This window comes from Chionomys nivalis, chromosome 4 (assembly GCF_950005125.1).
Source record: "Chionomys nivalis chromosome 4, mChiNiv1.1, whole genome shotgun sequence".
Lineage (NCBI taxonomy): Eukaryota > Metazoa > Chordata > Mammalia > Rodentia > Cricetidae > Chionomys > Chionomys nivalis.
The window spans coordinates 65350050-65375294 of NC_080089.1; the positions used below are offsets into that span (position 1 = coordinate 65350050).

General features: G+C 45.2%; 2 protein-coding genes across 5 annotated transcripts; both read left to right on the plus strand.

Moving 5' to 3' along the window:
• The first annotated feature begins 1872 nt into the window (after positions 1–1872).
• Positions 1873–24644, plus strand: LOC130872891 (polyubiquitin-B-like). 4 transcript variants are annotated; one of them, XM_057767247.1, is made up of 6 exons: positions 1873–2103; positions 5327–5557; positions 8737–8967; positions 12077–12307; positions 20740–20970; positions 24258–24644. In XM_057767247.1, the coding sequence occupies exons 1-6, from the start codon at positions 1873–1875 to the stop codon at positions 24642–24644; spliced, it is 1542 nt and encodes a 513-aa protein (XP_057623230.1). The 4 variants fall into 4 exon arrangements, with proteins under 4 accessions (XP_057623230.1, XP_057623231.1, XP_057623233.1 ...); XM_057767248.1 differs by having other exon boundaries at positions 1873–2100; positions 5327–5554; positions 8737–8964; positions 12077–12304; positions 20740–20967; XM_057767250.1 differs by lacking the exons at positions 5327–5557; positions 24258–24644 and having other exon boundaries at positions 1873–2100; positions 8737–8964; positions 12077–12304; positions 20740–21126.
• LOC130872609 (E3 ubiquitin-protein ligase RING2-like) lies at positions 15505–16536 on the plus strand. Its single transcript, XM_057766781.1, has one exon. The coding sequence runs from the start codon at positions 15505–15507 to the stop codon at positions 16534–16536; it is 1032 nt and encodes a 343-aa protein (XP_057622764.1).
• Positions 24645–25245: the final 601 nt, after the last annotated feature.

A 25245-nucleotide genomic window follows, 5' to 3' on the forward strand; every position in this document is an offset into this window, starting at 1 on the left:
AGGGTGTCACACCCTAATTCATCTCTGCTCCAGCATTCAGATGATCATCTTCTTTTTTTGTTTGTTTGTTTGTTTGTTTCTGTCTTTCTTTTTCGAGACAGGGTTTCTCTGTGACTTTGGTGCCTGTCCAGGAACTAGCTCTTATACACCAGGGTGGCCACGAATGCACAGAGATCCGCCTGCCTCTGCCTACTGAGTGCTGGATTTAAAGTGTGCACCACCACTGCCCGGCTCAGATGATCTTCTATTGGGAACAGTTGACATAGCAATCTGTTTGAAAGATACCAAAGGTTTACTACAGGTGCCCTACAGCAAACAATCCCCTAATTATATTTGGGTTGTGGATCCACCTGGAGAACAAGATTATATTCAACTGGGCATGATTGGGGTACTCTGTTTATCATCCGGAGAAGATTGTACGACCCCTCCACCCTATTGGCCCCAGAATGCAGTTGTATAAACCTCTGGTTGCCAAGCCATTCCCCTTTATCTCCAGGAAAGGGAGCCAAAATCTCCAGTGGCCAGTGCCCCTGTTAGATTTATAACTGCAGGGGTTGTGTTAATTGACTCCATTCCTAAAGAAGTATTTCACTTGCCTGATCTTTACACCCACCCTGAGCTGACACAAATTTGCTGCATCTGCTTATAAGCCTCCACACCCACACCCCCACCCCCACACCACCCACGCTTCACCATGTCATGGCCCTATTCCCCAGGCAGGTATATTCCTCTGGTAGAGTCTGTGAGAAAGCACGAAGACCGAAGCAGGTTACAGAAGGAAGTTGATTTGGGCTGATGGGTTCAGAGGGCTGAGTTCATCATGGCAGGGAGCTGATGCAGCACGGAGAAGGAAGAGCTGAGAGCTCACATCCAGAATCTGGAGCAGGGGGAAAGAGCTCTAATGGCAAACAGGGCAGAACTTTGAAACCTCCAGTCCCACCCAGTGATGTGCCTCCTCCCAGCAAGGTCACACCTAAATCTGCCCAGGGTCACACACCTGGATATCAAAGACTCAAACGCCTATATCTAATGGGTAAATCTCACTGAAATTAGCACACTGTGTAAGGCTCCCAAATACCAAAACACGTGTGTTGTAAAAAGTAACAACACCAAGTGTGGGTCACAACCTGAAACAACCCGTGGGAACATCTGAGGACTATGAAAAGAACACTTAATGTTGCCCAGTGGTGGAGGCGACACTTGTAATCCCAGCACTGGAGAGGCAGAGACAGGTGGATCTCTGTGAGTTCAAGGCCAACCTGGTCTACAATGCTAGTGCCAAAACAGGCTTCAGGGCAAAGCAGAGAAAAAAAAGGAAGGAAAGAAAGAAAGAAAGAAAGAAACCAAAAAGTAACTTGAGCCTCAGGCCTTTACTGTAGTGATATTTTATTTGCATTATAATAAATAAAGCATGCCTGAAGACCAGAATGCAAAGCTAATTAATCCATGAGAGACCAGGCAGTGGTGACAAACACCTTTAATACTAAACTTGGGAGACAGGGGCAGACAGAGCTCTGTGAGTTCAAGACTACCCGGAGATACACAATATTGATCCAGAAACAGATCTAGGTGGTGGTGGCTCAAACCTTTAATCGCAGTGTTTGGGATTCACACACCTTTAATCCCAGCACTAGGGAGGTAGAGCCAGGAGTCATCTGGCTGGGTGGAGAGAGGAATATAAAGAGAAAGAGACAGGAATTCACTGCTGTGTGGAGTCTGAGCTTTGCTGGAGGAAAGGTCTCTCCAGTGTCTAACTGCTCTGCTCCTCTGATCTTCAGCATAACCCCTATAACTATCCCAAAAGGATTTTGTTTTGTTCTTTAAAGACTTATTATTCTTTTCAACCCGGAGACGGAGCAGGTTGACGCCAACATGCAGATCTTTGTGAAGACCCTGACGGACAAGACCATCACTCTTGAGGTCGAGCCCAGTGACACCATCGAGAATGTCAAGGCCAAGATCCAAGACAAGGAAGGTATCCCACCTGACCTGCAGAGGCTGCTATTTGCCGGCAAGCAGCTGGAGGATGGCCGGACCCTGACCGACTACAACATCCAGAAAGCGTCCACTTTGCACCTGGTGCTTCGTCTGCCTGGTGGCATCATCGAGCCGTCCCTTCGTCAGCTTGCCCAGAAGTACAACTGTGACAAGATGATCTGCCGCAAGTGCTATGCACGCCTGCATCCCCGTGCAGTCAACTGCCGCAAGAAGAAGTGCGGCCACAGCAACAACCTGCGCCCCAAGAAGAAGCTCCAATAAAGCTGGGGCCATGACTGGGCCAAGACCCTGGGACCAAATAAAGTCCCCTTCCATCGACTGGGAAAAAAAAAAAAGACTTCCTTATTGCTATACTGTGCGGGGACACCGGAGGTAGATCCTCGAGTCTCGCTCTCAGAGCTTCGGGATGGACCAGAAGCAGCAATGTCTAGGGCTGTGCAGTCAAATGGAACTCAACCTTAAGCAAAACATGTGAACTCAGTTTATATGTATCACAACAAACCCCCAGGAGGCAATAACAGTTGGCTTGAAAATTGCGGTCTCACCTAGATATCTACACAGTGAATTAATGTGCCCAATTTGTTTGGATACTATGAAGAAGACCATGACTACAAAGGAGTGTTTGCATCGGTTCAGTGAAGATTGCATTATCACAGCCCTCAGACGCGGCACCAAAGAATGCCCAACCAGTCGGAAAAAATTAGTTTCTAAAAGATCACTAAGGCCAGGCCCAAATTTTGACTTGAGTCTTAGTTTTCACCTCTGTCTTGAGTCTCTATATGTCTCCAAGTTTCTATTCTCACAGTTTTTACAGAAGACACATTTGCACTGAAAAATTTAACCCTTAAGAAAGGGTTTTGATAGAAGGAAGTAGAACTCCAAGTACCATTGTAACTCAGTCTGTCCAGTCATTATAAATATTTATCTGTCTGTTGTGACAGATTGGGGCCAGCTTGATGCTTTAACTTGAGCCATGTATGAAAAGTTCTATCGATTATTAATGCATGTTTTCTGTGTATAATCCTTGTTTTGTGATGTAATTGCTGTGATTTTGTTGTTAACATATTAGATTGATGGTTGTATTTAATAAATTCTCAATGTGGTTACTCATTGAAAAAAAGATTTATTTATTTATCATGTATACAGTGTTCGAACCGCGTGTATGCCTGCATGACATTACAGGGCAACAGGTCTCATTATATATGATTGTGAGCCTCCATGTGTTTGCTGGGAGTTGAACTCAGGAACTCTGAAAGAACAGCCAGTGCTCCTATCCTCGGAACAATCTCTCCAGCACCATAATTGTTTTTTCTTTGTTTGTTTTTTGTTTGTTTGTATGTTTTTTGTGGTTTTTCGTGACAGGGTTTCTCTGTAGCTTTGGAGCCTGTCCTGGAACTCCCTTTGTAGACCAGGCTGCCCTCGAACTCACAGAGATCCACCTGCCTCTGCCTCCCGAGTGCTGGGATTAAAGGCATGCACCACCACCGCCCAGCATAGCACCATAATTGTTAAACACGAGGGTTACATAAAGCACCGGAGAAGCCAGAACTGTTAAACAAACATAAGACTTTTTTTTTCCAACACAAGAAATAACCTGGTGATATTTGGTACCCTATGAAGCCAGCCCTTACCCAGGATCCCTCAGATTACTGAGCATAGTTTTCAGTCAGTAGAACCCATCCCTATGCTTATCAGAAACCCTTCCTCCCTAGGCTCTTATTCTGAGCATTGTTCCTCAGTCAACAGAACCCTCTTGTGGAAGAGGTCACCTGTGCTCAGCAAAAGACACACACTACATAAGGGAGTTCAGTGTAGCCATGCCTTAAGCTCTGTGGTAATAATTGTCATGATTTCCCCAAAGTTTTACTATTTATATATGTAAAGTAACTAGATACATGGGAGATGGATGGACGGAAGGATGGATCGATGGATGGATGGAAAGATTGACAGCCGGCTTAGTGTCAGACTCCAGAAGTTTGACCAGGTCTGGTAAGTCATGTTGAACCGAGGTTTATTTCTGCCCCTCTGCAGATCATTTCACTGCCACTGTGCCCCGTGCAGGGACCCCCACAGGAATGAGCTGTGCGCACAATCTGGCTGGTAACAAATTGAAATTCCTACACAGCTACCCTCTAATCACCAGGTCTTTTAGAACACGTGTGCCCCTATTCCCCAGGCAGGTATATTCCTCTGGTAGAGTCTGTGAGAAAGCACGAAGACCGAAGCAGGTTACAGAAGGAAGTTGATTTGGGCTGATGGGTGCAGAGGGCTGAGTTCATAATGGCAGGGAGCTGATGCAGCATGGAGGAGGAAGAGCTCAGAGCTCATATCCAGATCCTGCAGCAGGGGGCAGAGCTCTAATGGTGAACAGGGCAGAACTTTGAAACCTCCAGTCCCACGCAGTGACATGCCTTCTCCCAGCAAGGTCACACCTAAATCTGCCCAGGGTCATACAACTGGAGATCAAAGATTCAAACGCACAACTCTAAGGGGTAAATCTCACTAAACTCAGCACAGTGTGTAAGGCTCTCAAAGACCAAAACACGTGTGTTGTAAAAAGCAGCAACACCAAGTGTGGGTCACAACCTGAAACAGCCCATAGGAATAATCGAGGACTATGACATGTAAAAGTAATGTTGCCCGGTGGTAGAGGTACACGCTTATAATCTCAGTACTGCAGGGGCAGAGGTAGGTGTATCTCTGTGAGTTCAGGGCCAACCTGGTCTACAGAGCTAGTACCAAGGCAGGCTTCAGAGCTGCACAGAGAAACCCTGTCTCAAGAAAAGAAAAGAGGAAAAAACAAAAAAGTAACATGAGCCTGAGGCCTTTACTGTAGTGATACTTTATTTATAATTAAATAAATAAAGCTTGCCTGAAGACCAGAATGCAAGCTAATTAATCTATGAGAGACCAGGCAGTGGTGGCAAACACCTTTAATCCTAGGACTCGGGAGACAGGGGCAGACAGAGCTCTGTGAGTTCAAGGCTACCCTGAGCTACACAATATTGATCCAGAAACAGATCCAGGTGGTGGTGGCTCAAGCCTTTAATCCCAGCGTTTGGGATCCACACACCTTTAATCCCAGCACTAGGGAGGTGGAGCCAGGAGCCATCTGGCTGGGTGGAGAGAGGAATATAAAGGGAAGAGACAGGAATTCACTGCTGTGTGGAGTCTGAGCTTTGCTGGAGGAAAGGTCTCTCCAGTGTCTTACTGCTCTGCTCCTCTGATCTTCAGCATAACCCCTATAACTATCCCAAAACGATTTTGTTTTGTTCTTTAAAGACTTATTATTCTTTTCAACCTGGAGACGGAGTGGGTTGACGCCAACATGCAGATCTTTGTGAAGACCCTGACGGACAAGACCATCACTCTTGAGGTCGAGCCCAGTGAAACCATCGAGAATGTCAAGGCCAAGATCCAAGACAAGGAAGGTATCCCACCTGACCTGCAGAGGCTGCTATTTGCCTGCAAGCAGCTGGAGGATGGCCGGACCCTGACCGACTACAACATCCAGAAAGCGTCCACTTTGCACCTGGTGCTTCGTCTGCCTGGTGGCATCATCGAGCCGTCCCTTCGTCAGCTTGCCCAGAAGTACAACTGTGACAAGATGATCTGCCGCAAGTGCTATGCACGCCTGCACCCCCGTGCAGTCAACTGCCGCAAGAAGAAGTGCGGCCACAGCAACAACCTGCGCCCCAAGAAGAAGCTCCAATAAAGCTGGGGCCATGACTGGGCCAAGACCCTGGGACCAAATAAAGTCCCCTTCCATCGACTGGGAAAAAAGAAAAAAGACTTCCTTATTGCTATACTGTGTGGGGACACCGGAGGTAGATCCTCGAGTCTCGCTCTCAGAGCTTCGGGATGGACCAGAAGCAGCAATGTCTAGGGCTGTGCAGTCAAATGGAACTCAACCTTAAGCAAAACATGTGAACTCAGTTTATATGTATCACAACGAACCCCCAGGAGGCAATAACAGATGGCTTGAAAATTGCGGTCTCACCTAGAAATCTACACAGTGAATTAATGTGCCCAATTTGTTTGGATACTATGAAGAAGACCATGACTACAAAGGAGTGTTTGCATCGGTTCAGTGAAGAATGCATTATAACAGCCCTTAGATGCGGTAACAAAAAATGTCCTACCTGTCGGAAAAAAATAGTTTCTAAAAGATCACTAAGGCCAGACCCAAATTTTGACTTGAGTCTTAGTTTTCACCTCTGTCTTGAGTCTCTATATGTCTCCAAGTTTCTATTCTCACAGTTTTTACAGAAGACACATTTGCACTGAAAAATTTAACCCTTAAGAAAGGGTTTTGATAGAAGGAAGTTGAACTCTAAGTACCATTGTAACTCAGTCTGTCCAGTCATTATAAATATTTATCTGTCTGTTGTGACAGATTGGGGCCAGCTTGATGCTTTAACTTGAGCCATGTATGAAAAGTAGTATAGATTATTAATGCATGTTTTCTTTGTATAATCCTTGTTTTGTGATGTAATTGCTTTGATTTTGTTGTTAACATATTAGATTGGTGGTTGTATTAAATAAATTCTCAATGTGGTTACTCATTGAAAAAAGATTTATTTCTTTATCATGTACAAAGTGTTCTATCCGCATGTATGCCTGCATAACATTAGAGGGCACCAGAACTCATTATATATGATTGTGAGCCTCCATGTCTTTGCCGGGAGTTGAACTCAGGAACTCTGAAAGAGCAGCCGGTGCTCCTATCCTCGGAACAATCTCTCCAGCACCATAATTGTTTTTTCTTTGTTTGTTTCTTGTTTGTTTGTATGTTTTTTCTGGTTTTTCGAGACAGGGTTTCTCTGTAGCTTTGGAGCCTGTCCTGGAACTCCTTTTGTAGACCAGGCTGCCCTCGAACTCACAGAGATCCACCTGCCTCTGCCTTCCGAGTGCTGGGATTAAAGGCATGAACCACCACCGGCCAGCCTAGCACCATAATTGTTAAACACGAGGGTTACATAAAGCACCGGAGAAGCCAGCCCTTACACAGGATCCCTCAGATTACTGAGCATAGTTTTCAGTCAATAGAACCCATCCCTATGCTTATCAGATACCCTTCCTCCCTAGGCTCTTATTCTGAGCATTGTACCTCAGTCAACAGAACCCTCTTGTGGAAGAGGTCACCTGTGCTCAGCAAAAGACACACACTACATAAGGGAGTTCAGTGTAGCCATGCCTTAAGCTCTGTGGTAATAATTGTCATGAGGAAACTTTCCCCAAAGTTTTACTATTTATATATGTAAAGTAACTGGATACATGGGAGATGGATGGACGGAAGGAAGGATGGATGGATGGATGGATGGATGGATGGATGGATGGATGGATGGATGGAAAGATTGACAGCAGGCTTAGTGTCAGAAGATTGACCAGGTCTGGTAAGCCATGTTGAACCGAGGTTTATTTCTGCCCCTCTGCAGATCATTTCACTGCCACTGTGCCCCGTGCAGGGACACCCACAGGAATGAGCTGTGCGCACAATCTGGCTGGTAATAAACTGATATTCCTACACAGCTACCCTCTAATCAACAGGTCTTTTAGAACACGTGTGCCCCTATTCCCCAGGCAGGTATATTCCTCTGGTAGAGTCTGTGAGAAAGCACGAAGACCGAAGCAGATTACAGAAGGAAGTTGATTTGGGCTGATGGGTGCAGAGGGCTGAGTTCATCATGGCAGGGAGCTGATGCAGCATGGAGGAGGAAGAGCTGAGAACTCACATCCAGATCCTGCAGCTGGGGGCAGAGCTCTAATGGCGAACAGGGCAGAGCTTTGAAACCTCCAGTCCCACCCAGTGATGCGCTTCCTCCCAGCAAAGTCACACCTAAATCTGCCCAGGGTCACACACCTGGAGATCAAAGATTCAAACACCAAAATCTATAGGGTAAATCTCACTGAAATCAGCACACTGTGTAAGGCTCACAAAGACCAAAACACGTGTGTTGTAAAAAGCAGCAACACCAAGTGTGGGTCACAACCTGAAACAGCCCATGCAACATCTGAGGACTATGAAAAGAAAAACTAAGGTTTCCAGGTGGTGGAGGCGCACACTTCTAATCCCAGCACTGGAGTGGCAAGGGCTGCTGGATCTCTGTGAAGGCATGGCCAACTTGGTCTACAGAGCTAGTACAAAGGCAGGCTTCAGAGCTACACGGAGAAACACTGTCTCAAAAAAGTAATAAAGAAAAAGAAAAGAAAAGAAAGGACAATATCAGACTCAGGCCTTTACTGTAGTGATACTTTATTTGTATTTAATAAATAAAGTTTGCCTGAAGATAAGAATGCAAAGCTAATCCATGAGACGCCAGGCAGTGGTGGCAAACACCTTTAATCCTAGGACTTGGGAAACAGGGGCAGACAGAGCTCTGTGAGTTCAAGGCTACGCTGACCTACACAATGGGGATCCAGGAACAGATCCACATGGTGGTGGCTCAAGCCTTTAATCCCAGCGTTTGGGATTCACACACCTTTAATCCCAGCACTAGGGAGGTGGAGCCAGGAGCCATCTGGCTGGGTGTAGAGAGGAATATAAAGGGGAAGAGACAGGAATTCACTTCTGTGTGGAGTCTGAGCTTTGCTGGAGGAAAGGTCTCTCCAGTGTCTAACTGCTCTGCTCCTCTGATCTTCAGCATAACCCCTACAACTATCCCAAAAGGATTTTGTTTTGTTCTTTAAAGACTTATTATTCTTTTCAACCCGGAGACGGAGCGGGTTGACGCCAACATGCAGATCTTTGTGAAGACCCTGACGGACAAGACCATCACTCTTGAGGTCGAGCCCAGTGACACCATCGAGAATGTCAAGGCCAAGATCCAAGACAAGGAAGGTATCCCACCTGACCTGCAGAGGCTGCTATTTGCCGGCAAGCAGCTGGAGGATGGCCGGACCCTGACCGACTACAACATCCAGAAAGCGTCCACTTTGCACCTGGTGCTTCGTCTGCCTGGTGGCATCATCGAGCCGTCCCTTCGTCAGCTTGCCCAGAAGTACAACTGTGACAAGATGATCTGCCGCAAGTGCTATGCACGCCTGCACCCCCGTGCAGTCAACTGCCGCAAGAAGAAGTGCGGCCACAGCAACAACCTGCGCCCCAAGAAGAAGCTCCAATAAAGCTGGGGCCGTGACTGGGCCAAGACCCTGGGACCAAATAAAGTCCCCTTCCATCGACTGGGAAAAAAAAAAAAGGCTTCCTTATTGCTATACTGTGTGGGGACACCGGAGGTAGATCCTCGAGTCTCGCTCTCAGAGCTTCGGGATGGACCAGAAGCAGCAATGTCTAGGGCTGTGCAGTCAAATGGAACTCAACGTTAGGCAAAACATGTGAACTCAGATTATATGTATCACAAGGAACCCCCAGGAGGCAATAACAGATGGCTTGAAAATTGCGGTCTCACCTAGAAATCTACACAGTGAATTAATGTGCCCAATTTGTTTGGATACTATGAAGAAGACCATGACTACAAAGGAGTGTTTGCATCGGTTCAGTGAAGATTGCATTATCACAGCCCTTAGATGCGGTAACAAAAAATGTCCTACCTCTCGGAAAAAATTAGTTTCTAAAAGATCACTAAGGCCAGGCCCAAATTTTGACTTGAGTCTTAGTTTTCACCTCTGTCTTGAGTCTCTATATGTCTCCAAGTTTCTATTCTCACAGTTTTTACAGAAGACACATTTGCACTGAAAAATTTAACCCTTAAGAAAGGGTTTTGATAGAAGGAAGTAGAACTCCAAGTACCATTGTAACTCAGTCTGTCCAGTCATTATAAATATTTATCTGTCTGTTGTGACAGATAGGGGCCAGCTTGATGTTTTAACTTGAGCCATGTATGAAAAGTTCTATCGATTATTAATGCATGTTTTCTGTGTATACTCCTTGTTTTGTGATGTAATTGTTTTGATTTTGTTTTTAACATATTAGATTGATGGTTGTATTAAATAAATTCTCAATGTGGTTACTCATTGAAAAAAGATTTATTTCTTTATCATGTATACAGTGTTCTACCCACCTGTATGCCTGCATGATATTAGAGGGCAACAGGTATCATTATATATGATTGTGAGCCTCCATGTGTTTGCTGGGAGTTGAACTCAGGAACTCTGAAAGAGCAGCCAGTGCTCCTATCCTCGGAACAATCTCTCCAGCACCATAATTGTTAAACACGAGGGTTACAGATAACAACAGACAAGCCAAAACTATTAAACAAACATAAGACTTTTTTTCCAGCTCATGAAATAACCTGGTGAACTTTTGGTACCCTATGAAGCCAGCCCTTACCCAGGATCCCTCAGACTACCGAGCATAGTTTTCAGTCAGTAGACACCATCCCTATGCTTATCAGAAGCCCTTCCTCCCTAGGCTCTTAATCTGAGCATTGTTCCTCAGTCAACAGAACCCTCTTGTTGAAGAGGTCAGGTACTCAGCAAAAGACACACACTACATAAGGGAGTTCAGTGTAGCCATGCCTTAAGTTCTGTGGTAATAATTGTCATGAGGAAACTTTCCCCAAGGTTTTACTATTTATATATGTAAAACAACTAGACTCTTGGATGGACGGAAGAATGGGTAGATAGAAAGATAGATAGATAGATAGATAGATAGATAGATAGATAGATAGATAGATAGACAGACAGATAGATAGAGACGTAGATAGAGACAAAAACCATTAAGAGATAGACATACAGACAAAATGCTTAGTGTCAGGCTCTAGAAGTTTGAACCAGTCTGGCTAAGTCATGTTGAACCGAAGTTTATTTCTGTCCCTGTGCAGATCATTTCACTGCCACTGTGCCCCGTGCAGGGACCCCCACAGGAATGAGCTGTGCGCACAATCTGGCTGGTAATAAACTGAAATTCCTACACAGCTACCCTCTAATCACCAGGTCTTTTAGAACACGTGTGCCCATATTCCCCAGGCAGGTATATTCCTCTGGTAGAGTCTGAAGAAAGCACGAAGACCGAAGCAGGTTACAGAAGGAAGTTGATTTGGGCTGATGGGTGCAGAGGGCTGAGTTAACCATGGCAGGGAGCTGATGCAGCATGGAGGAGGAAGAGCTGAGAGCTCACATCCAGATCCTGCAGCAGGGGGCAGAGCTCTAATGGTGAACAGGGCAGACCTTTGAAACCTGCAGTCCCACCCAGCGACGTGCCTTCTCCCAGCAAGGTCACACCTAAATCTGCCCAGGGTCACACAACTGGAGATCAAAGATTCAAACGCACAACTCTAAGGGGTAAATCTCACTAAACTCAGCACAGTGTGTAAGGCTCTCAAAGACCAAAACACGTGTGTTGTAAAAAGCAGCAACACCAAGTGTGGGTCACAACCTGAAACAGCTCATAGGAATAATCGAGGATTATGACATGTAAAAGTAATGTTGCCCGGTGGTAGAGGCACACGCTTATAATCTCAGTACTGCAGGGGCAGAGGTAGGTGTATCTCTGTGAGTTCAGGGCCAACCTGGTCTACAGAGCTAGCACCAAGGCAGGCTTCAGAGCTGCACAGAGAAACCCTGTCTCAAAAAAGGAAAAGAGGAAAAAAAAAAAAGTAACGTGAGCCTGAGGCCTTTACTGTAGTGATACTTTATTTATAATTAAATAAATAAAGCTTGCCTGAAGACCAGTATGCGAAGCTAATTAATCTATGAGAGACCAGGCAGTGGTGGCAAACACCTTTAATCCAAGACTCGGGAGACATGGGCAGACAGAGCTCTGTGAGTTCAAGGCTACCCTGAGTTACACAATATTGATCCAGAAACAGATCCAGGTGGTGGTGGCTCAAACCTTTAATCGCAGTGTTTGGGATTCACACACCTTTAATCCCAGCACTAGGGAGGTGGAGCCAGGAGCCATCTGGCTGGGTGGAGAGAGGAATATAAAGGGAAGAGACAGGAATTCACTGCTGTGTGGAGTCTGAGCTTTGCTGGAGGAAAGGTCTCTCCAGTGTCTTACTGCTCTGCTCCTCTGATCTTCAGCATAACCCCTACAACTATCCCAAAAGGATTTTGTTTTGTTCTTTAAAGACTTATTATTCTTTTCAACCCGGAGACGGAGCGGGTTGACGCCAACATGCAGATCTTTGTGAAGACCCTGACGGACAAGACCATCACTCTTGAGGTCGAGCCCAGTGACACCATCGAGAATGTCAAGGCCAAGATCCAAGACAAGGAAGGTATCCCACCTGACCTGCAGAGGCTGCTATTTGCCGGCAAGCAGCTGGAGGATGGCCGGACCCTGACCGACTACAACATCCAGAAAGCGTCCACTTTGCACCTGGTGCTTCGTCTGCCTGGTGGCATCATCGAGCCGTCCCTTCGTCAGCTTGCCCAGAAGTACAACTGTGACAAGATGATCTGCCGCAAGTGCTATGCACGCCTGCACCCCCGTGCAGTCAACTGCCGCAAGAAGAAGTGCGGCCACAGCAACAACCTGCGCCCCAAGAAGAAGCTCCAATAAAGCTGGGGCCGTGACTGGGCCAAGACCCTGGGACCAAATAAAGTCCCCTTCCATCGACTGGGAAAAAAAAAAGACTTCCTTATTGCTATACTGTGCGGGGACACCGGAGGTAGATCCTCGAGTCTCGCTCTCAGAGCTTCGGGATGGACCAGAAGCAGCAATGTCTAGGGCTGTGCAGTCAAATGGAACTCAACTTTAAGCAAAACATGTGAACTCAGTTTATATGTATCACAACGAACCGCCAGGAGGCAATAACAGATGGCTTGAAAATTGCGGTCTCACCTAGAAATCTACACAGTGAATTAATGTGCCCAATTTGTTTGGATACTATGAAGAAGACCATGACTACAAAGGAGTGTTTGCATCGGTTCAGTGAAGATTGCATTATCACAGCCCTTAGATGCGGTAACAAAAAATGTCCTACCTCTCGGAAAAAATTAGTTTCTAAAAGATCACTAAGGCCAGGCCCAAATTTTGACTTGAGTCTTAGTTTTCACCTCTGTCTTGAGTCTCTATATGTCTCCAAGTTTCTATTCTCACAGTTTTTACAGAAGACACATTTGCACTGAAAAATTTAACCCTTAAGAAAGGGTTTTGATAGAAGGAAGTAGAACTCCAAGTACCATTGTAACTCAGTCTGTCCAGTCATTATAAATATTTATCTGTCTGTTGTGACAGATTGGGCGCAGCTTGATGCTTTAGCTTGAGCCATGTATGAAAAGTTCTATCGATTATTAATGCATGTTTTCTGTGTATAATCCTTGTTTTGTGATGTAATTGCTGTGATTTTGTTGTTAACATATTAGATTGATGGTTGTATTTAATAAATTCTCAATGTGGTTACTCATTGAAAAAAAGATTTATTTATTTATCATGTATACAGTGTTCGAACCGCGTGTATGCCTGCATGACATTACAGGGCAACAGGTCTCATTATATATGATTGTGAGCCTCCATGTGTTTGCTGGGAGTTGAACTCAGGAACTCTGAAAGAGCAGCTGGTGCTCCTATCCTCGGAACAATCTCTCCAGCACCATAATTGTTTTTTCTTTGTTTGTTTTTTGTTTGTTTGTATGTTTTTTGTGGTTTTTCGTGACAGGGTTTCTCTGTAGCTTTGGAGCCTGTCCGGGAACTCCTTTTGTAGACCAGGCTGCCCTCGAACTCACAGAGATCCACCTGCCTCTGCCTTCCGAGTGCTGGGATTAAAGGCATGAACCACCACCGGCCAGCCTAGCACCATAATTGTTAAACATGAGGGTTACATAAAGCACTGGAGAAGCCAGCCCTTACCCAGGATCCCTCAGATTACTGAGCATAGTTTTCAGTCAATAGAACCCATCCCTATGCTTATCAGATACCCTTCCTCCCTAGGCTCTTATTCTGAGCATTGTTCCTCAGTCAACAGAACCCTCTTGTGGAAGAGGTCACCTGTGCTCAGCAAAAGACACACACTACCTAAGGGAGTTCAGTGTAGCCATGCCTTAAGCTCTGTGGTAATAATTGTCATGATTTCCCCAAAGTTTTACTATTTATATATGTAAAGTAACTAGATACATGGGAGATGGATGGACGGAAGGAAGGATGGATGGATGGATGGATGGATGGATGGATGGATGGAAAGATTGACAGCAGGCTTAGTGTCAGAAGTTTGACCAGGTCTTGTAAGCCATGTTGAACCGAGGTTTATTTCTGCCCCTCTGCAGATCATTTCACTGCCACTGTGCCCCGTGCAGGGACCCCCACAGGAATGAGCTGTGCGCACAATCTGGCTGGTAATAAACTCAAATTCCTACACAGCTACCCTCTAATCAACAGGTCTTTTAGAACACGTGTGCCCCTATTCCCCAGGCAGGTATATTCCTCTGGTAGAGTCTGCAGAAAGCACGAAGACCGAAGCAGGTTACAGAAGGAAGTTGATTTGGGCTGATGGGTGCAGAGGGCTGAGTTCATCATGGCAGGGAGCTGATGCAGCATGGAGGAGGAAGAGCTGAGAACTCAAATCCAGATCCTGCAGCAGGGGGCAGAGCTCTAATGGCGAACAGGGCAGAGCTTTGAAACCTCCAGTCCCACCAGTGATGCGCTTCCTCCCAGCAAGGTCACACCTAAATCTGCCCAGGGTCACACACCTGGAGATCAAAGATTCAAACACCAAAATCTATAGGGTAAATCTCACTGAAATCAGCACACTGTGTAAGGCTCACAAAGACCAAAACACGTGTGTTGTAAAAAGCAGCAACACCAAGTGTGGGTCACAACCTGAAACAGCCCATGCAACATCTGAGGACTATGAAAAGAAAAACTAAGGTTTCAGGTGATGGAGGCGCACACTTCTAATCCCAGCACTGGAGTGGCAGAGGCTGCTGGATCTCTGTGAAGGCATGGCCAGCTTGGTCTACAGAGCTAGTACAAAGGCAGGCTTCAGAGCTACACGGAGAAACACTGTCTCAAAAAAGTAATAAAGAAAAAGAAAAGAAAAGAAAGGACAATATCAGACTCAGGCCTTTACTGTAGTGATACTTTATTTGTATTTAATAAATAAAGTTTGCCTGAAGATAAGAATGCAAAGCTAATCCATGAGACGCCAGGCAGTGGTGGCAAACACCTTTAATCCTAGGACTTGGGAAACAGGGGCAGACAGAGCTCTGTGAGTTCAAGGCTACGCTGACCTACACAATGGGGATCCAGAAACAGATCCACATGGTGGTGGCTCAAGCCTTTAATCCCAGCGTTTGGGATTCACACACCTTTAATCCCAGCACTAGGGAGGTGGAGCCAGGAGCCATCTGGCTGGGTGGAGAGAGGAATATAAAGGGGAAGAGACAGGAATTCACTGCTGTGTGGAGTCTGAGCTTTGCTGGAGGAAAGTTTTCTCCAGTGTCTTACTGCTCTGCTCCTCTGATCTTCAGCTTTAACCCCTATAATATCCCAAAACTATTTTGTTTTTTTCTCTAAAGACTTATTTATTTCTATATTGTGCAGGGACAGAGGCGTTTGATCCCCGAGTCTAGCTCTCAGAGACTCAGGCTGGGCCAGAACCAGCAATGTCTCGGGCTGTGCAGACAAACGAAACTCAACCATTAAGCAAAACATGGGAACTCAGTTTATACGAATCACAACGAACACCCCAGGAGGCAATAACCGATGGCTTGGAAATTGCGGTCTCACCTAGAAGTCTACACAGTGAATTAATGTGCCCAATTTGTTTGGATATTATGAAGAAGACCATGACTACAAAGGAGTGTTTGCATCGGTTCTGTGCTGATTGCATTATCACAGCCCTCAGACGCGGCAACAAAGAATGCCCTACCTGCCGGAAAAAATTAGTTTCTAAAAGATCACTAAGGCCAGACCCAAATTTTGATGCACTCATCAGCATAATTTATCCAAGTCGTGAGGAGTATGAAGCTCATCAAGAGAGAGTATTAGCCAGGATCAACAGCAACAAGAACCAGCAGGCACTCAGCCTCAGCACTGAGGGAGGGCCGAAGACACAGGCCGCGAAGAGATTGCAGAGATGCAAGAAGCCACGCATTGAAGACGCCAGTGCAGCAGAAGATAATGTTGACAGTTCATGCTGCAGAAATGCATCCACACATAGCGATCAGGAAGCAGGACCTAGGAACAAACGGGCCAAAACATCTGAGGACTCTGGGCTTGAACTTGATAATAACAACACGACAGTGGCAACTGATCCAGGAATGGATGGTGCTAGTGATATTGAACTAGTATTCAGGCCCCACCCAACACTTGTGGACAAGGATGGCCGTGCACAGACAAGGTACATAAAGACTTCAGGGAATGCTACTGTTGCTCACTTATCCAAGTATCTGGCTGTGAGTTCAGCTTTGGAAGAACGTGGAAGCAAAGGAGAATCAAGCCAGATGAACCTGGATTCAGCCAGTGAGAAGCAGTACACCGTTTACATAGTGACGGCCCGCGGCCAGTTCACTGCATTAAATGGCTCCTTTTCTTTGGAATTGGTTGCTGAGAAGTACTGGAAGGTGAATAAACCCATGGAACTTTATTATGCACCCACCAAGGAGCAAAAAGAAGCTCTGAAAAATCAATTCTGAGACTGAGCTCTTCATAGCCTATTTCTTTCATGTTAAGGTCGACCATCATTACTTTCTCGGACAGATCTGGGATATGTTCAGTTTTCCTTCTGAGCCAGTCTTGTTCACACTATGATCTTGGTTTTCCCTTATTTAAGACTCTAGTAATTCAGTGCCCTATTCCCTGTAGAATAAATAAATTATATTCCACAGAAGGTTTGTTTTGAGCTTTTTGTGGGTCTGTATTCCTTTCCTTTGTTTCCCCTTCCAGATTTTGATCTTTTGAGACAAGGCCCTGCCTGGCCTGAAACTTGCTGAGGCGTCCAGGGCGGCCTGAATTTTGAGTGACACTCCTGCCCAGTTACTTGAATTATACGCCCGATGACCACGCCTGGCTTAAGATTCAGCTGGCATCAGCCATCCCTCCCTTTCAAAAGTTCTGTAGCCTGCTAAATTTTAGACAATATGTGCTCTAACTTTTGCCCTTGGAGTCTTGTATATTTATACTTTTCTATATAAACTAGTATCTTCATGAAGACCGAGGCCCAAATGTACTGTGCTTAAACAATTCTCAAAGGATTACTATTTTCATGGTATTTTCTTACTTAGTATCTCATTTAAAAAGAAGTTCTTTATGAACTTGGTGTCCACTGTCATGCAGTTTTCTTGTTGACTCCCGCCCCATGCTGTGTATTTTGCTATAAGTTTAGAATTTCTGGCCATTAGAAGATCATCAAAAGAGTTCTTTGAGAACACGGTCCTTTTACAGATTTCCCCGAAGAAAGAAATTTTAAATTGGTCATGAAAAGTATTCCTCAGTTGTACATTTAAGAGTTCTTTTCCTCTATATTAGTTTTACTGTTCAGTTTCTTTATTATAAATGTTTGATGCTTTTCCCTATTAAAATACCAGAGATATGGAGATATTTTGCATTTTTGCCTTGATGAAAAGTACAAGATGTGTTCAAAGCGTCCTCCATTTCTTTTTTTTTTTTTTTTTTTTTTTGGTTTTGGTTTTTTGAGACAGGGTTTCTCTGTGGTTTTGGAACCTGTCCTGGAACTAGCTCTTGTAGACCAGGCTGGACTTGAACTCACAGAGATTCGCCTGCCTCTGCCTCCCGAGTGCTGGGATTAAAGGCGTGTCCATTTCTTTTCTTATTACTTCAAGAATAACATCACACATAGAGCTAAAAGTCAAGAAGAAAGGTTGCTGCTGTTTGAAGAATTCTTCTTATTTCGAGCTGCCCTGTGTTTATACACTTAGCACTCTGCTGATTCCACTCTGAAGAATCAGGCTAACAGAGCGTGGTCATTGCTTCCATACGAGACAGTTCTGTGGAACGTCAGGCAACTATAGTCATTCTCATATTCTTAGTTTTGTATTGAGACAGTGTTGAGAGTTTGGGAGCCACAAGGCTTTACGCTGACCAGTCAGAAATCATATTGACTTCAGTCTTAGTTTTCACTTCTGTCTTGAGTCTCTAAATGTCTCCAGTTTCTATTCTCCCAGTATTCAGAGAAGACATGGATGCATTGAAAAAATTACCCCTTAAGAAAGGTTTTTTTGTGTGTTTGTTTGTTTGTTTTTGGTTTTTCGAGACAGGGTTTCTCTGTAGTTTGGGAGGCTGTCCTGGAACTAGCTCTTGTAGACCAGGCTGGTCGCGAACTCACAGAGATTCGCCTCCTCTGCCTCCCGAGTGCTGGGATTAAAGGCGTGCGCCACCACCGCCCGATTAGAAAGGGTTTTGAAAGAAGGAAATAGATCTCCAAGATCATTGTAACTAAGTGTGTCCATAATTATAAATATTATCTGTCTGTTTTGACAGATTGGGGCGAGCTTGATGTTTTAACTTGAGCCAAGTATGAAAAGTTCTATTGATTATTAATGCATGTTTTCTGTGTATACTCCTTGTTTTGTGATGTAATTGTTTTGATTTTGTTGTTAACATATTAGATTGATGGTTGTATTAAATAAATTCTCAATGTGGTTACTCATTGAAAAAAAAGATTTATTTATTTATCATGTATACAGTGTTCTACCCACCTGTATGCCTGCATGATATTAGAGGACAACAGGTCTCATTATATATGATTGTGAGCCTCCACGTGTTTGCTGGGAGTTGAACTCAGGAACTCTGAAAGAGCAGCCGGTGCTCCTATCCTCGGAACAATCTCTCCAGCACCATAATTGTTTTTTCTTTGTTTGTTACTTGTTTGTTTGTATGTTTTTTCTGGTTTTTCGTGACAGGGTTTCTCTGTAGCTTTGGAGCCTGTCCTGGAACTCCCTTTGTAGACCAGGCTGCCCTCGAACTCACAGAGATCCACCTGCCTCTGCCTTCCGAGTGCTGGGATTAAAGGCATGAACCACCACCGGCCAGCCTAGCACCATAATTGTTAAACACGAGGGTTACATAAAGCACCGGAAAAGCTAGAACTGTTAAACAAACATAAGACTTTTTTTTTCCAACACAAGAAATAACCTGGTGATATTTGGTACCCTATGAAGCCAGCCCTTACCCAGGATCCCTCAGATTACTGAGCATAGTTTTCAGTCAATAGAACCCATCCCTATGCTTATCAGAAACCCTTCCCCCCTAGGCTGTTATTCTGAGCATTGTTCCTCAGTCAACAGAACCCTCTTGTGGAAGAGGTCACCTGTGCTCAGCAAAAGACACACACTACAAGGGAGTTCAGTGTAGCCATGCCTTAAGCTCTGTGGTAATAATTGTCATGAGGAAACTTTCCCCAAAGTTTTACTATTTATATATGTAAAGTAACTAGATACATGGGAGATGGATGGACGGAAGGATGGATGGATGGATGGATGAATGGATGGAAAGATTGACAGCCGGCTTAGTGTCAGACTCCAGAAGTTTGACCAGGTCTGGTAAGTCATGTTGAACCGAGGTTTATTTCTGCCCCTCTGCAGATCATTTCACTGCCACTGTGCCCCGTGCAGGGACCCCCACAGGAATGAGCTGTGCGCACAATCTGGCTGGTAACAAACTGGAATTCCTACACAGCTACCTCTAATCAACAGGTCTTTTAGAACACATGTGCCCCTATTCCCCAGGCAGGTTTATTCCTCTGGTAGAGTCTGATGAAAGCACGAAGACCGAAGCAGGTTACAGAAGGAGGTTGATTTGGGCTGATGGGTGCAGAGGGCTGTGTTCATCATGGCAGGGAGCTGATGCAGCATGGAGGAGGAAGAGCTGAGAACTCAAATCCAGATCCTGCAGCAGGGGGCAGAGCTCTAATGGTGAACAGGGCAGACCTTTGAAACCTCCAGTCCTACCAAGTGACGTGCCTTCTCCCAGCAAGGTCACACCTAAATCTGCCCAGGGTCACACAACTGGAGATCAAAGATTCAAACGCACAACTCTAAGGGGTATATCTCACTAAACTCAGCACAGTGTGTAAGGCTCTCAAAGACCAAAACACGTGTGTTGTAAAAAGCAGCAACACCAAGTGTGGGTCACAACCTGAAACAGCTCATAGGAATAATCAAGGATTATGACATGTAAAAGTAATGTTGCCCGGTGGTAGAGGCACATGCTTATAATCTCAGTAGTGCAGGGGCAGAGGTAGGTGGATCTCTGTGAGTTCAGGGCCAACCTGGTCTACAGAGCTAGTACCAAGGCAGGCTTCAGAGCTGCACAGAGAAACCCTGTCTCAAAAAAGGAAAAGAGGAAAAAAAAAAAAGTAACGTGAGCCTGAGGCCTTTACTGTAGTGATACTTTATTTATAATTAAATAAATAAAGCTTGCCTGAAGACCAGTATGCGAAGCTAATTAATCTATGAGAGACCAGGCAGTGGTGGCAAACACCTTTAATCCTAGGACTCGGGAGACAGGGGCAGACAGAGCTCTGGGAGTTCAAGGCTACCCTGATCTACACAATATTGATCCAGAAACAGATCCAGGTGGTGGTGGCTCAAACCTTTAATCGCAGTGTTTGGGATTCACACACCTTTAATCCCAGCACTAGGGAGGTGGAGCCAGGAGCCATCTGGCTGGGTGGAGAGAGGAATATAAAGAGAAAGAGACAGGAATTCACTGCTGTGTGGAGTCTGAGCTTTGCTGGAGGAAAGGTCTCTCCAGTGTCTAACTGCTCTGCTCCTCTGATCTTCAGCATAACCCCTACAACTATCCCAAAAGGATTTTGTTTTGTTCTTTAAAGACTTATTATTCTTTTCAACCCGGAGACGGAGCGGGTTGACGCCAACATGCAGATCTTTGTGAAGACCCTGACGGACAAGACCATCACTCTTGAGGTCGAGCCCAGTGACACCATCGAGAATGTCAAGGCCAAGATCCAAGACAAGGAAGGTATCCCACCTGACCTGCAGAGGCTGCTATTTGCCGGCAAGCAGCTGGAGGATGGCCGGACCCTGACCGACTACAACATCCAGAAAGCGTCCACTTTGCACCTGGTGCTTCGTCTGCCTGGTGGCATCATCGAGCCGTCCCTTCGTCAGCTTGCCCAGAAGTACAACTGTGACAAGATGATCTGCCGCAAGTGCTATGCACGCCTGCACCCCCGTGCAGTCAACTGCCGCAAGAAGAAGTGCGGCCACAGCAACAACCTGCGCCCCAAGAAGAAGCTCCAATAAAGATGGGGCCATGACTGGGCCAAGACCCTGGGACCAAATAAAGTCCCCTTCCATCGACTGGGGAAAAAAAAAGACTTCCTTATTGCTATACTGTGCGGGGACACCGGAGGTAGATCCTTGAGTCTCGCTCTCAGAGCTTCGGGATGGACCAGAAGCAGCAATGTCTAGGGCTGTGCAGTCAAATGGAACTCAACCTTAAGCAAAACATGTGAACTCAGTTTATATGTATCACAACGAACCGCCAGGAGGCAATAACAGATGGCTTGAAAATTGCGGTCTCACCTAGAAATCTACACAGTGAATTAATGTGCCCAATTTGTTTGGATACTATGAAGAAGACCATGACTACAAAGGAGTGTTTGCATCGGTTCAGTGCGATTGCATTATCACAGCCCTTAGATGCGGTAACAAAAAATGTCCTACCTGTCGGAAAAAATTAGTTTCTATTTTTATTTTTTATTTTTTTATTTTTTTTTTGGTTTTTCGAGACAGGGTTTCCCTGTGGCTTTGGAGCCTGTCCTGGAACTAGCTCTGTAGACCAGGCTGGTCTCGAACTCACAGATATCCGCCTGCCTCTGCCTCCCGAGTGCTGGGATTAAAGGCGTGCGCCACCATCACCCGGCTAAAAATTAGTTTCTAAAAGATCACTAAGGCCAGACCCAAATTTTGACTTGAGTCTTAGTTTTCACCTCTGTCTTGAGTCTCTATATGTCTCCAAGTTTCTATTCTCACAGTTTTTACAGAAGACACATTTGCACTGAAAAATTTAACCCTTAAGAAAGGGTTTTGATAGAAGGAAGTAGAACTCCAAGTACCATTGTAACTCAGTCTGTCCAGTCATTATAAATATTTATCTGTCTGTTGTGACAGATAGGGGCCAGCTTGATGTTTTAACTTGAGCCATGTATGAAAAGTTCTATCGATTATTAATGCATGTTTTCTGTGTATAATCCTTGTTTTGTGATGTAATTGTTTTGATTTTGTTGTTAACATATTAGATTGATGGTTGTATTAAATAAATTCTCAATATGGTTACTCACTGAAAAAAAGATTTATTAATTTATCATGTATACAGTGTTTACCCACGTGTATGCCTGCATGACATTAGAGGGCAACAGGTCTCGTTATATATGATTGTGAGCCTCCATGTGTTTGCTGGAGGTTGAACTCAGGGACTCTGAAAGAGCAGCCGGTGCTACTATCCTCGGAACAATCTCTCCAGCACCATAATTGTTAAACACGAGGGTTACAGATAGCAACAGAGAAGCCAAAACTGTTAAACAAACATAAGACTTTTTTTCCAGCTCATGAAATAACCTGGTCATCTTTTGGTACCCTATGAAGCCAGGCCTTACCCAGGATCCCTCAGACTACTGAGCATAGTTTTCAGTCAGTAGAAGCCATCCTTATGCTTATCAGAAGCCCTTCCTCCCTAGGCTCTTATTCTGAGCATTGTTCCTCAATCAACAGAACCCTCTTGTTGAAGAGGTCAGGTACTCAGAAAAAGACACACACTACATAAGAGAGTTCAGTGTAGCCATGCCTTAAGCTCTGTGGTAATAATTGTCATGAGGAAACTTTCCCCATTGTTTTACTATTTATATATGTAAAACAACTAGACTCTTGGATGGACGGAAGAATGGGTAGATAGAAAGATAGATAGATAGATAGATAGATAGATAGATAGATAGATAGATAGATAGATAGATAGATACGTAGATAGAGACATAAACCATAAAGAGATAGACATACAGACAGAATGCTTGGTGTCAGGCTCTAGAAGTTTGACCAGTTTGGCTAAGTCATGTTGAACCGAAGTTTATTTCTGTCCCTCTGTAGATCATTTCACTGCCACTGTGCCCCGTGCAGGGACCCCCACAGGAATGAGCTGTGCGCACAATCTGGCTAGTAATAAACTGAAATTCCTACACAGCTACCCTCTAATCACCAGGTCTTTTAGAACACGTGTGCCCATATTCCCCGGCAGGTATATTCCTCTGGTAGAGTCTGAAGAAAGCACGAAGACCGAAGCAGGTTACAGAAGGAAGTTGATTTGGGCTGATGGGTGCAGAGGGCTGAGTTAACTATGGCAGGGAGCTTATGCAGCATGGAGGAGGAAGAGCTGAGAGCTCACATCCAGATCCTGCAGCAGGGGGCAGAGCTCTAATGGTGAACAGGGCAGAACTTTGAAACCTCCAGTCCCACCAAGTGACGTGCCTTCTCCCAGCAAGGTCACTCCTAAATCTGCCCAGGGTCACACAACTGGAGATCAAAGATTCAAACGCACAACTCTAAGGGGTATATCTCACTAAACTCAGCACAGTGTGTAAGGCTCTCAAAGACCAAAACACGTGTGTTGTAAAAAGCAGCAACACCAAGTGTGGATCACAACCTGAAACAGCCCATAGGAATAATCGAGGACCATGACATGTAAAAGTAATGTTGCCCAGTGGTAGAGGCACGTGCTTATAATCTCAGTACTGAGGAGCAGAGGTAGGTGTATCTCTGTGAGTTCAGGGCCAACCTGGTCTACAGAGCTAGCACCAAGGCAGGCTTCAGAGCTGCACAGAGAAACCCTGTCTCAAAAAAGGAAAAGAGGAAAAAAAAAAGTAACGTGAGCCTGAGGCCTTTACTGTAGTGATACTTTATTTATAATTAAATAAATAAAGCTTGCCTGAAGACCAGTATGCGAAGCTAATTAATCTATGAGAGACCAGGCAGTGGTGGCAAACACCTTTAATCCAAGACTCGGGAGACATGGGCAGACAGAGCTCTGGGAGTTCAAGGCTACCCTGATCTACACAATATTGATCCAGAAACAGATCCAGGTGGTGGTGGCTCAAACCTTTAATCGCAGTGTTTGGGATTCACACACCTTTAATCCCAGCACTAGGGAGGTGGAGCCAGGAGCCATCTGGCTGGGTGGAGAGAGGAATATAAAGGGGAAGAGACAGGAATTCACTGCTGTGTGGAGTCTGAGCTTTGCTGGAGGAAAGGTCTCTCCAGTGTCTTACTGCTCTGCTCCTCTGATCTTCAGCATAACCCCTATAACTATCCCAAAAGGATTTTGTTTTGTTCTTTAAAGACTTATTATTCTTTCCAACCCGGAGACGGAGCGGGTTGACGCCAACATGCAGATCTTTGTGAAGACCCTGACGGACAAGACCATCACTCTTGAGGTCGAGCCCAGTGACACCATCGAGAATGTCAAGGCCAAGATCCAAGACAAGGAAGGTATCCCACCTGACCTGCAGAGGCTGCTATTTGCCGGCAAGCAGCTGGAGGATGGCCGGACCCTGACCGACTACAACATCCAGAAAGCGTCCACTTTGCACCTGGTGCTTCGTCTGCCTGGTGGCATCATCGAGCCGTCCCTTCGTCAGCTTGCCCAGAAGTACAACTGTGACAAGATGATCTGCCGCAAGTGCTATGCACGCCTGCACCCCCGTGCAGTCAACTGCCGCAAGAAGAAGTGCGGCCACAGCAACAACTTGCGCCCCAAGAAGAAGCTCCAATAAAGCTGGGGCCATGACTGGCCCGTGACTCTGGGACCAAATAAAGTCACCTCCATGGACTGGTTAAAAAAAAAAGACTTCCTTATTGCTTACTGTACGGGGACAAAGGGTGGGTTTCTTTCACACTGGATTTGTTTTCAGAACTAGGGTCGTTTTCTTTGGCTGGCCCTTTTACCCTACACTGCTTCTTCATCCCCCTATCTCTTCTTTTGAGGCATAGTTGTTTCCAAGTAGTTCTTGCTAGCACTGAACTCACTACGTAGAAGTTGGCCTCAAATACACAGAAATACCTCTGCGTCTTCCTCGCAGGCACTGGGATTGAAGACTCGCGCTATGACGCCCGGTCATGTTTGTTTTGAGGCAAGGTCTCACTCTTGCCTAAAAGGATCTGGGACTCACTTTCTTAGCTCAGGCTGATTTAGGTTCCTAGTTAACCGTGCCCAATGCTGGGATCAAAGGTGCGAGCCTCTACTCTCGATCCCCAGGCAAGATAAATATTATAGAAGATGTAGAAGGCTATGCTGTAAAACTCAGTCGCTATATTCAGCCCTTAACATTTCAGTTAAATATATCCAGTTTTTGAAGATCACCCCCAAACTGGGTA